This window comes from Quercus lobata, chromosome 5 (assembly GCF_001633185.2).
Source record: "Quercus lobata isolate SW786 chromosome 5, ValleyOak3.0 Primary Assembly, whole genome shotgun sequence".
Taxonomy (NCBI): domain Eukaryota; kingdom Viridiplantae; phylum Streptophyta; class Magnoliopsida; order Fagales; family Fagaceae; genus Quercus; species Quercus lobata.
Genome location: NC_044908.1, coordinates 56725631 through 56738797, shown reverse-complemented (window position 1 = coordinate 56738797; position 13167 = coordinate 56725631). Strand labels below are relative to the sequence as shown.

Sequence of the window (13167 nt, the reverse complement as noted above, 5' to 3'; positions counted from 1 at the left end):
TTCTTCCACACTAAAGCGTCCCAGCGACGCCGAAGAAACTATATCACAAAATTTTATGATGCAGAAGGGAGATGGTGCTCTAGCCAAGATCAAATATGTGATACAATTGTTAGCTTCTATTAGACACTTTTCACTTCGGAAGAACCAAGCAATTTTGAGGAAGTAATTGATACAATCCCACATGTGGTGACAAATGAAATGAATGTGAAACTTGAGGCAGATTTCACCATTGAGGAAGTAGAGGTTGCCTTGAAACAAATGGCCCCCTTGAAAGCACCCGGCCCGGACGGGATGCCTCCTTTGTTCTATCAGAGCTATTGGTCCTTGGTTGGTTCAGATGTCTCAACTACTATTTTGCACTACCTTAATTCTGGTATTTTACCTCAAACTCTTTGTCATTCTTTTATTACATTGATTCCCAAGGTAAAAGATCCAGAATATGTAACGGAATTTAGACCTATTAGCTTGAGCAATGTTTTGTATAGAATTTTTGCTAAAGTTCTAACCAATCGTTTGCAAGATATAATGCCTCAGCTCATTTCAGATCATCAGAGTGCCTTTATGTCAGATAGGTTGATCTCAGACAATATCTTGGTAGCCTTTGAAACTTTGCATTACATGAGGAATCACAATACGGGAAAATCGGGTTTTATGGCCTTGAAACTTGACATGACCAAGGCCTATGATAGGGTTGAATGGTCATACATGGAGAGAGTTTTGATTAAAATGGGCTTCCAAGATAGGTGGGTGCACCTCATGATGGCTTGCATCACCACTGCCTCATATTCCGTGTTGATTAATGGGCAACCCCACGGACACATCACTCCTACAAGAGGTTTAAGGCAAGGGGATCCTCTCTCACCTTACCTCTTCCTCATGTGCACCGAGGGTCTTCATGGATTAATTAATAAGGCAGCCACAGAAGGTGCTATTCGTGGAGTTTCCCTTTGTCGTTATGGGCCTAAACTAACACACCTCCTGTTTGCAGATGATAGCTTAATTTTCTGCAGGGCTAAGGAAGAGGAATGTCAAACTTTGCTTGAGATATTGGCCAAATATGAGCGCTCTTCGGGGCAGCAAATTAATAGAGCTAAAACCACTCTATTTTTTAGCAAGTCCACTTCCGAAGAGGTGCAAGGGGTGATCAAGGACATGCTTGGTGTCAATGTTGTTCGTCAATACGAGAAGTATTTAGGCCTTCCCTCTCTTGTGGGCTGGAGAAAAAAGGAGAGTTTTACACATATTAAACAACAAGTGTGGAAGAAGATTCAAGGGTGGGAAGCTAAATTGCTTAGCCAAGCGGGAAGAGAAATTTTAATAAAGGCAGTAGCACAGGCTCTCCCCACATACACCATGTCTTGTTTCAAATTGCCTATTTCACTTTGTAATGAGATTGAAGGCTTGATCCGCAGGTTCTTTTGGGGACAACGTGGGGAAAATCGCAAAATTCATTGGGTGAAGTGGCTAGATTTGTGCAAGCCAAAAACTCAAGGAGGCTTAGGGTTTAAAGATATCTCCCTTTTCAATGAAGCACTCTTGGCCAAGCAAACATGGAGACTTCTTCATGACACGAACTCCCTGTTTTACAAAGTTTTTAAAGCTAAATTTTTCCCTAATACATCTGTGATGGAAGCCAAAGTGCCAGCCAATGCTTCATATGCTTGGAAGAGTCTTATGAAGGGGCGTGATGTGATCAAGCGTGGTGCAAGGTGGAGAATAGGTTTGGGCAGATCAGTATATTGGTTGCCTTCCAAAGCTGCACCAAAGGTTGTCTCACCAAAGGTGGAGGGTAGTGGCCTAACTATGGTTAGTGATTTGATTGATTCGGTATATAAGGTGTGGAATGTGGATGCAATTGACAGAAATTTCTTGGCTTTTGAGGCGGCCACTATAAAAAATATGCCGATTTGTAGGTCCATTCAAGAGGATGTACTGCTGTGGCCCTTCAATCCGAATGGGGTGTATACGGTCAAATCCAGATATAGATTCTTGTATGATGAACAATGCAGGAAACAGCCAAGCCCGTCTGAAGTGGAAGTTTTGAAGCCATTGTGGAAGAGGATTTGGGGTCTTCATGTTCCCAATAAAATCAAACACCTCGCATGGAAGGCATGCAAAAATGCTCTGCCCACTAAATTGAACCTGGTCCGCCGCAAAATCATCACGGATGGTGGCTGTGATGCTTGTAAAACACAGCAGGAGGATGCAGTCCATGCTTTATTCCTATGTCCTAACCTACGGCCCCTATGGAGTTCAATGCCAGAGTGGAATCATGGCAAGCTCAGGGCGTGCACCTCTTTTATTGATATCTTTGATTGTATTTTTGCAGGTAATAAGGACCCGAACTTGTTTGCGACGGTGATCTGGACGTTGTGGAATCAACGCAATAACCTATGACTGGGTAAACCTGCATTACCTCTCAATAAGGTAATTGAGTTTGCCCGGGAAAGGTTGACTGAAGCTACCACGAGTACCACTCTGTTTTCGTACTCTAAAATAGGGGCACAAAGGCACAATTTGAATCCCAATACTGATGATGATGCCGAACTGCCTTTGCCCCCTGCATAACGCAGCTACGTGGACTACGCCTGGGGCACACAGCTACAAATTAAATTTTGATGGAGCAACCTTTGCCGAGGACGGTACTGCTGGAATAGGGGTGGTGATTCGCAATGAAGCTGGACTGGTCATGGCCTCACTCTCCCAACAGATTCCTCTGCCCGCATCAGTCATTGAGGTAGAGGCCCTTGCAGCAAGAAGAGCCATAGAGTTTGCTTTAGAGCTTGGTTTTGACGATGTGATACTTGAAGGAGACTCTGAAGTACTTGTGAAGACCCTAAAAGATGGTAGAAACTCACTCACACACTACGGCAACTTGATAGCTGATATCTTTTTCCTTACTTCCCACTTCTCCAGGGTTCAATTTTCTTTTGTAAGGAGACAGTGTAATAGGCTAGCACATTCATTAGCTAGACGTGCATCCATTATTCAACAAATGTCCGTCTGGATGGAAGAAGTACCACCAGACCTTACACCTGTATTCTTGACTGACCTACGTAGCCTTCCTTAATGAAATGCTTCAGTTTTGGAAAAAAAAAAAAAAAAAAAAAAAAAAAAAAAAAAAAAAAGACATTTGTTGATGGATCATTTAAAGAAAAATTTAATATCACTTTTATAGAAAGTGTAAAAAGGTACAAAAATAATCAGTTACTTTTTCCTTTCTTCATGAAAAATTTCTAAAAATATTTTATAAACCAATGCTCTTATGAAATATCTATTAACTTTTTCCAAAGAAAAAAAAATGAGTAATGCGAATTGCCAAGCACCTTTTAAAAATTTATAAAAACTGTTAGTGTTTACATGGACTATTTTCTAATACATAAAAAAATTTTAAAAATTCAGTTAACTTTTTCTCTAGAAATTATCAGCGTGCCATTAAGAAATGCCATGCCAAAACAATTAATCAAGTTTTTTCATGCATTATTATCAACTATTTTCCAGCAAATAAATTAGTATAGAAATGAAATCAGTTAGCCTTTTCTCCATGATTGGTCAATTGAAAATAGCAATATAAATATAGCTTCAACAAAAAACAGAATTTGAACTGAACTATAAAATATAAATACAATTGAGTCAGTATTAATAAGATAGTCTTATTAGGTGTTCTTAAGAAAGTCTTTAAGTCCATTCTAATGAAAGTCCAATTATAAAATCATGATCCCTTTCCTCTCATGAATCTTGTCCCTTGCTTTATTGGGTTTTAGTCCATTTACAATAAGGTTTTCATCATACTCTCGTGAGCTTTCATTAGAATGTACTTAGAGATTTTCAACCATTTGTCTCAAATACGGGTTTACAATGTATTCATCACTTTTGGGCTCTTTTTCTTTGTCATTCCATTATCATCATCATTTTTTTTTTAAGTAGCCCTCTAGCTAGAATATATTGTAGTATTCCTCTCAAAGTCCATGAAGTTCTTATCATTTTGGGCCTTGACATACAACAAGAAAGCCCAAGATTAGGAAATTTCATCTTCATTTTGTACGATGTTGGATGCTAAGCTCATAGCATACTTGTTACCTTAGACCCAAAGTCCTCTTTTTCGAAAGGCCTTTTGAATTGAGCTTGTGATAGCAATATAAACATAGCTTCAACAAAAAACAGAATTTCAACTGAATTATAAAATATAAATACAACTGAGTCAGTATTAATAAGATATATGCATTGACTATCAAAAAAGAAAAATGAGAAAAACTTAATTTAAGATTAAAGGAATAATGGTTATCGAATAACTAATTTGATCATTAATAAACAAGTAAACATATATAAATTCCTTCTTGAAAACCGAACTTATATACAGTGGTGGAGCCTAAAATTTTTTTTAGGGAGGCAAGCTAAAAAAAGTGAATGCTATGAAATTTGTTATTAATGCAAGAATTTGAGCTCTAATTGATTGACTTTTGTGATTTCATTATACCAAAACTAACTTATTTTTAGTATGTCATAATCTCTATTTCCTTTTCAATTTTCATATAAACATTGATTAAGTTTTTTTAAATTTTTTCAGGGGTTTGATTGTGAGTATAGGCACAACGAGAATGCGAGGTTCAATCCAAGGGATTACTAGTATTGGTTGTTTGGGAACTATGATTTTAGATATCCTGTAAGAGTTTTTTCTTTTTTATTTATTTTCTATGCATATGTTGACTAGGAACCTTGATTTATTTCCAAATATAATTTGCAATTCAATAACTAGCTAGGAACTTCTTCTTTTTTTGAGAAGAAACAATAAAAATGGTAGATTTATGTGTAAGTAATTGATAACCAACTTACAGCTTGCCAAAAAAAAATTTGCAAATAATATGTGGCAATCATCTTCCCACTCCCCTTGAGTAGCTGACCGTTCTTTATGTGGTTAGTGCTAGTTATATTCTTGAAATGTTTTCACACCTGTAACCAACACACAAACAACACATCTAGGCTAACCCATTTGCCATTATCAATGTAAACTCTAAAGATGTTGGTTTATATCAAAATGGAAAAGAATGCATAACAGAACCAACCCAATCCATACTTCAGATTAAACCAAATTAGAAAAAACCTCATAGATCCAATCCACATTTAAATTGATAGTAATGAAATACTTATCAACTTCATTTTAAGCATTTCTTCAATATAATATGTTCAAACCTCATAGACCCAACCTATACTTCAGATTCCAAGAGATAGGTATGCAATTCTAATTCCAAAGTATACAAACTCTAGCTCCCTAATTATACTACTGCTTCCATACTTGGTAGTCTCTTTACTAAAAAAAGATCTTTTTTTTTTTTTGGGGGGGTGACAAACAGAGTTAAAGTGAGACTTGTAATCGGAAGAAAAAGTGGTGGAGTTGAGATCACCAACCACCGCGCCTCAGTTCGTCGTCGGAGATCTGTATTTGAGTTTTATACTTGGCTACAATTCTCTCCAACTTCCTTAAATCCTTCACTTTTTGTATGTATATACTCATCAGTCACCCTTCATGTTAAATTGTCTTTGTTTTTGTTTTTGTCAGTGACACTATTTTGAGGTTTAAGTTTAAACTTTATATATGAGTTGTGCCATATACTTATGTGTAAAAGTGTAAACCTTTTTTTTTTAATTCAATTATTTTTAATTATTTTTTTCGGTAATATGTTTTATTACTTTCACCTTTTTAATAGTCTTTCTTCATCTTTTCAGCCCACAACTTATATTAATTTTATTATCAGTTCTTTAGAAGTTTAGTTCACCTTTTTAATTAGCATTTTTCAATAATCTACTTTCCAGTCACCTTCCAAATGACCTCATCACTCAATGCAATTATTCTCATAGTGTCACACTAATTCTCTTCAATCTCTCTACTGCTTCATCTAGTGCTCTCATTCTCACAAATAGTCATATTCTCATTAAGCTAACAAAGAGTTTTCTAATTGCAATAAATATTTTACATTGCAACAAATTTATTTTAAAATATATTGTAAAATAGATTATTGCAATGACTAAAATATCAAGTATTTTACAATCTATTGCAATGACAAATATGAAGCTGCAATGAATGAATATATTATTACAATGATCTAATTCCAATTATTTTACAATCTATTGTAAGAAAAAATATGAAAAATTTAACTATTACAATAAATATACCGTTGCAATAATTTGAACCCAAATTATTTTTGTCAATTCTTTACAATCTATTGTAATAAAATTTATGAAATAATAGTCTATTGCTACAAGATATTCAAAGTAATAAATTGTTTATTGCAATAGCAAATATATTATTACATCAAAATTTTCATTAAAATATTTAAGATTTATTGCAACAAATATTTTTTGTAGCACAAACTTATTACCTCAAATTTTATTGCAACACTTTGCATAAACTATTGCAATGACTTCGTTGTTATTGCAACGATTTTTTTTTTTTTTTTGTTGTAATAAACATTTTTTGTTGTAGTGAAATGAGTTTCAGACACCTTAAAATGTGGAACTGTCTGCTTAAGGAAATCCAGATTTGGTTGAAAATCAACATCAAAGATTGCAACAAATTCATAATCCTTCACATAATCACAATTCATTGCAGACTTGAGATTTCTTGCTTTGTAACCCGTTCTAACCAATTAATGCCTGTAGATAATGTTGACAGCCTTTTGGCTCCACTTGGAGACCTCTCCCTTAATTAGCCATTGCATGTTCTCTGTTGGAGTATTTTAATATTAAATAATTAAAATGAATTAATGTTATAACATAAATGTAAAGATGTGGGAGTAAATATGGAAGATGAAAAGTCGTGAAAATGTTTAATCCCACATTGAAAAGTAGAGAAACTATTTTATTTTTTTTAATTGTGGTGATTAATGGGCTAACATGAATTGTCTCAGATATTGGGCCAGATACATGCGCATGGAGGAGGTGAAGAGTGGAGGTATCAAAATTGACTCTAGCCCATCAGATTAATATCCAACAATTAATTTTTATAACTTCATACCATATTCTACTATTAATGATGATTCAGTCAAACAGAAGGGTGCCAAAATGTAACCTATTGAACTAAAAACTAGTTGATATAGTTGAAAAACAATACATGTCATAAGTAGGTCATACAGAACACATAAATCAGGAAGCATTGAGACACTTACCTCTCTCTCATTACACATAGGAATTTGAACAAGAACCATAGGATAATTGCATCCCGAACCTTCCAAATTGTCTGACTTGAATGGATCCCCTTCAATCCTTGGCTTAATCTTCTTGAACTTGATCCAAAAGCAACCTAAACACTGCAACATACTTCAGACTGGACACCAAGCAATGTCCAAAGATCATTTCCGAGCCATGCAATGGAACCAACGGCTTGATGTGCCTTTAGAAGCAAAACCCCTGTCAATTGTTTTGCATTCTTTCCCCTATCCTTATCAACCAGTTGGAATGCAGCCTCAAAACCATTCATATCTAGTAGAGAGTAATTGTGGTTCTCCATGGCTACTACTTACTACTAATGGATACCCTTCCTTTTACACTTTTTTGGCTAATTGACTACAAAAATCTATTAATGGAGCCATATTTACCTCTCAAGTGTACATAATTCAGACACAAGTACGCAAACAACTCCATTAAAACAAAGCACACAATGTCCACTATACAAGAACCAATCCCTTAAAACCTTAACATTTTTAACAATTCTACAAAACTTAGATCCAATATTGAGAAACTCAAGTACACAGTTCCCAGCCTAATCACAAAGAAACAGAATTTCCATTCAAATTTAGGAGAAAATTAGAAGAAATACTGTTTACATAAAAGAGAAGAGTAGTCTTATAATATTAGAAGAACCAAACTATTTATACAGAAGAACTAGAGAAAAAGTAAAACTAGCATATATAAATATAGCAAGGCTGGCTTCAGGTTTCAAGCTTCAGGCTTCAGGCTTCATCATATGCACTTCTTCCAAAATCGGTGTGTTCCCCATTTCTTCTTCACTTATGTTTCTTGTTTCTGGAACCAAAATGTTAATGAATGCTTCCATCACTAGAGCAAGTATGGCAAAAAGAAGAACAATATATTCCTTATAGGCACATCCAACAGGCACTGACATGTAGGCCATTAAGCTCATGAGTAACATGGAAATTGTCAATGTCAAAACAGATCCCATATTCTTAGCTCTCCAAGGTAAAGGAACACTAAGCCATCCTAGGGGTCCACTAATCACTGCATATGCACCCACATAGAAAAACATGTAAACAGAAATGGCAACATCAACATCCACTTCGAAGTACACCACACTATAGTCATTCAATCGCAGTAGACCAAATATCATAAATAATTTGAAGGCCATCATAGATGCAGAAGATCGCATCACTACTCGTCTTTTGTATCGACCAAATAACTTAGCTCCCAAAATTACCATAATGAAATTTGTATACCCAACTGCCATGGATGAAATATAAGAAGTAGAGGCAAACACACCAACAGATGTTAAAAATACTAGGGCGAAGAAGTTTATGGCAAATATTCCCGTCATTTGCATGAAAACCTCTCTTACACATGCAATCAATAGATATGGCATATACTCAAATCTAAAGGGTTGAGACAAGGAATCATAAACTCCTTCACCCTCTGCTAAGAATTTGTCAAATTCAGCATCTATTACACTACCTCTAGTCCTTTCAAAAGAATTTTTAGCTCTTTCAATGTCTTTCATCTCAATAAAATATTGTGGACTCTCAGGAATAGTAGCATATAGCCTCAAGGATGCAAGAGCTAAAGCTCCTGAAAGACCAAAAGACCACCTCCACCCTGACTCAGTCTCTGCCAATAAATAGTTTATGGTTGATGCCACAATGAATCCGCCCAAATTAAAACCATAGTTAAATTTAGTAGCTAAGGAGTTTGCACACTTAGCTAGAGTAGATTCTAAAATATAGACAGGAAGAACCTACAATAGAATGTAATTGTTTGCATACATCACATTAACATTCATGAAAAAATCATTTTCTTATAATCATACACAAACATCATATAAGTTAATTTTTAAAATTCTAAAATAAGATGTAATACCTGTAGAATACATCCTACTCCAAGACCACAAATGATTCGACCAATAAATAGGGTAGGAAGGTTCTTTACTAATGAGAGTATGGATCCCACCAACACGAGTCCAAAGCCAATAGCAACCAATAGCTTTCTATCATATAGCTTCGAACATACAAATGCAGGGAGGATTGACATTGCAGCAGCAAGGGAAAGGCATGCAACCAAACTATCAAGTTTCACTACAACAAAAAATGTTTATTACAACAAAAAAAATCGTTGCAATAACATCGAAATCATTGCAATAGTTTATGCGAAGTGTTGCAATAAAATTTGAGGTAATAAGTTTGTGCTACAAAAAAACTTTGTTGCAATAAATCTTAAATATTTTAATGAAAATTTTGATGTAATATATTTGCTATTGCAATAAACAATTTATTACTTTGAATATCTTGTAGCAATAGGCTATTATTTCATAAATTTTATTACAATAGATTGTAAAGAATTGACAAAAATAATTTGGTTCAAATTATTGCAACGGTATATTTATTGTAATAATTAAATTTTTCATAATTTTTCTGACAATAGATTGTAAAATAATTGGAATTAGATCATTGTAATAATATATTCATTGCAGCTTCATATTTTTCATTGCAATAAATTGTAAAATAATAGATATTTTAGTTATTGCAATGTTAAATTTGTTGCAATAAGCCATCTCTTTGAAATTTCAATCTATTATAATATATCGCAAAATATATAATTGGTATCAAGTTATTACAATGGTTTCTTCAATTTAAGTTATTAAAAAAATTGATTTCTTCAATTTAAGCTATTGCAAAAAAATTTCTAAATTCAATTTAGTATTAAAATCTCTATTGCAACTGAAAATTATAAATTATTACAACTAATTATTATTAATGTAATAATTTACTATTTTTAAGTTACTATTGCAACAACTTTTAATTTTTAGATGTGATATTATGTCTAATACCACTATACTAATTTTGTTGCATTAACACTTGATGTAATAGACTTATTTTAGTATAGTAGTTATTATCATAAAATGAACAATAATTGGTTGTCTTTGTAAATTGCATTTCTTTGTAAACACCAAAAAGTGTGAGTGATTCATTCGTGTTAACTGCACCTAGAATCAAAATAGCAAATATTAAATCCATATTCAAATATATATATTTCTTTTCTTTTGGTGTAAAACATTTTGCTTTACATTATTTTCCAATATTTAGTGAAATTAGGAAATGCAAGTCAAATAGTTTAGTAAAAAGCAAACAACCACACATGAGTGGACAAAATATGACTTATGCTTTGTGAAAGTCATTTTCTGCCTCAGTAATGTTGCATAAGAAATAAAAAAAATAAAAAGGCAGGTTTTTGCTTCTATCTAGCATCCTTTTTTTTTAGTCATGATTAATAGTGGTGCTACGCTGTGTTGATTTTCTTAGGCAGCAGATTGTTCTAAGGTTATAACCTTGATATTTGACTACCCTACATGATGTAATTAACTCAAATGTTAAAGATGCTTATGTAAAGACTCTAAATGAGACAAAGAAGATTAAAGCCATAGATTATACCCAAGACTCAGAAGTGATTAAAACCCTAACAAAACAGCAAAAACCGACTCAGTGTCGGTTAGTTGCAAAACAAGACCTAAAATCCTACTAATTCTAGCACTCTTACGAGAATTATAAACAACGGTCTAGGAAAAGCCTAGGAGATAGAGGATAGAGCTAGGAGAACTTGGAAAATACAACTACTGATTGGAGAATGAAGTTTCAAGAAAGAAGAATCACATATACATTGAGATGGAAAACTTTTCTTCTATGCAGTGGTAGAGCAAGAAATATTTTTGTGAGGGCCAAATTATGTATAACAAAATCTTAAGAGAAGTTTCTCAAAAAAAAAAAAAAAAAAATCTTAAGAGAAAAAATATATTTTATTTCATTAATTTAATTTTGCTCAATACAGTTGTGACATAGGTTTTCTATTGGTACTTAGTTTTGAATTGAAAAGTTTCATAGTTGAAAATTATATTTTGTAGTTGTTGATACAAAAAGAGCAAACTAGTGCATTTTTGCCTGTCAACAGGATTCACTACCTAAAGTTTCAATATTTAGACAAATGATTGAGTAGTAGCTTCTTAATCTTAAATACTATTATCATAAAGCAATGCCTCCTATAATTAAGAAAATAACTCAACCATCTCAAAAGTCAAAACTTTATTAACCAATTATATATTATATTGGGATTCGCTAACATTTAAAACTTTACTGTGACGAAGTTCTCGGCTTTGTAAGTTGGCTCTTTGAACTTCCTTCGCTGTAGTAGTAGGTTTCCTTCTGTACAAATTGGTTCTCCTTGTAGTAAATTAATTGATTCAAGGCAAGGTTTCTTTGTGGGGTCTTGGAAAACACTCGTGTATGTTGTATTATGTTCCCATCTGCGGAAATCTGTTCACCGGTTGGTTAATTTGTTTGTGGCGTTTGAAAAACACTTGTGATTGTAGTATTTGGTTCCCCTCTGTGTTATTTGTTTACCATGTAGTTAACTATTTGATTTAAGGTTTAGGTTTTCTTTGTGGGGTACTCTTGTGTTTGTAAATTTTGTTCTCCTAGTTGTTAATTTTGTTTCTAGGATTGGGGTTTGGGATTTACTTATTATATAGGCTATGGATGATCTTGCTAGCAGTGGTGGAGCCACGTGAGGACCGAGGGGGGCCTTGGCCCCCCCAAAATTTTTCCGCTTAGCCCCCCTAAATTTTTTTTTTTTTTTTAAATATCTTAAATAATTTGAAGACTCTTAAATAATTGTCATTTTGGCCCCCCATCCCTGATAATATACCTATATAAAGTCTAAAAATAAATACAATTTTCAGTACAATAAAATATAATCCACAAATACATGTAAACAAATTACAATAATTACATATTTAGCATCTTTAAAACGAATACAGATATATTAACAATTACCACAACATATTAGGCCAAAAAAACAATTATCTTAACAAATAAAAGAGGAAAAAAATTCTAATTTTCATCCCAATGTATCTAGGTCTTACTTGTACATGGCAAAAAAAATTGAAAAGTCTGAAACTTTGTCTCTCCCACACGCCGCCACACAGTTGCAGAAGTCTTGCAGTTACAGAGCAGAAAAAATCTTTCAACAGGTGACTCTCTCTCTCTCGCTCTCTCTGTCTCCGTTGAGGACTTGGGCTTTGCATTCTTCTTCCTTTTCTTCTTTCAGTTCTTTCTCTTTTCCTTCCGCGGTTCAGCCTCCTTCAGTCCTTCTCGCCACAGCCACTGCACTGTCTTTGCCCCCTTCTTCATTCTTTTTTTAATCTTTTCAGATTTTAGATCTTTCCTTCTCATCCATTTGTTTAAAAGTAAAATTTTTGTCTCTTTGTTTAAAGGTAAAGGTTTTGTCTCTTTATTCTGCACTTTCTAGAATTGTAGTAGTTAAATATATATGTACTATGTTCAATTTTTGTTGGGTAAACGTGATATGTGTTGAATTGAGGCCATAAAAAGTGACTAATTTTGTACCATTCTTATTACAATTGTCAGTAGGCTACAGCTATGGGCCCCTCAATTTGTGACTCAATTTTGTGAAGCTCCTTGTGCTTGTGCTTGACAGTTTGTGTGCTGTGTCACCGTGCCCCAGGTATTTGTTCTTTTTTTGGTTTCATTGCTTTCTTTTTTAAATTTCTTATAATATATTATTTATTATTATAATAATCAATATATTATAGACAATATATATATATATATATATATTCATGTATTTAGTTGTTGTTTATTCTATATTTTTTTTTATGTATTGACATTTAAATGATTGTTTGTCTTTTATTTAATAAGTGATAATTTAATTTGATAATTTAGGTCATGGGCAAGTTCAGGACTATTGACTCATTCTTCAAAAAAAATGAAGACAATAATTCAGAAAATAGTACACTTTTAGGTTCTAATGTTGAAGCATCAACTTCCAATGAGCGTCCTTTCAAATCTCCATTTTATAGTTGATTAAAGATATTAAATCATTTTTTTAATTTTGTCTCATGATTGCTTAATTTTAATTAAATATACTTTGGTTTAT

General features: G+C 33.5%; 1 protein-coding gene across 1 annotated transcript; it reads right to left on the bottom strand.

Moving 5' to 3' along the window:
* Positions 1-7939: 7939 nt before the first annotated feature.
* Positions 7940-9252, bottom strand: LOC115990753 (sugar transport protein 1-like). Its single transcript, XM_031114547.1, has 2 exons — positions 9082-9252; positions 7940-8959 (listed from the first exon to the last, which is right to left on the bottom strand). Exons 1-2 carry the CDS (start codon positions 9250-9252, stop codon positions 7940-7942), a joined length of 1191 nt encoding a protein of 396 aa, XP_030970407.1.
* Positions 9253-13167: the final 3915 nt, after the last annotated feature.

Excerpts from the sequence above, each read along its gene's own strand:
- LOC115990753 (XM_031114547.1), bottom strand. The coding sequence starts at position 9,252 with ATGTCAATCCTCCCTGCATTTGTATGTTCGAAGCTATATGATAGAAAG. Across the intron at positions 8,960-9,081 it reads GAGTAGGATGTATTCTACAG|GTTCTTCCTGTCTATATTTT; the intron begins GTATTACATCTT and ends ATTCTATTGTAG.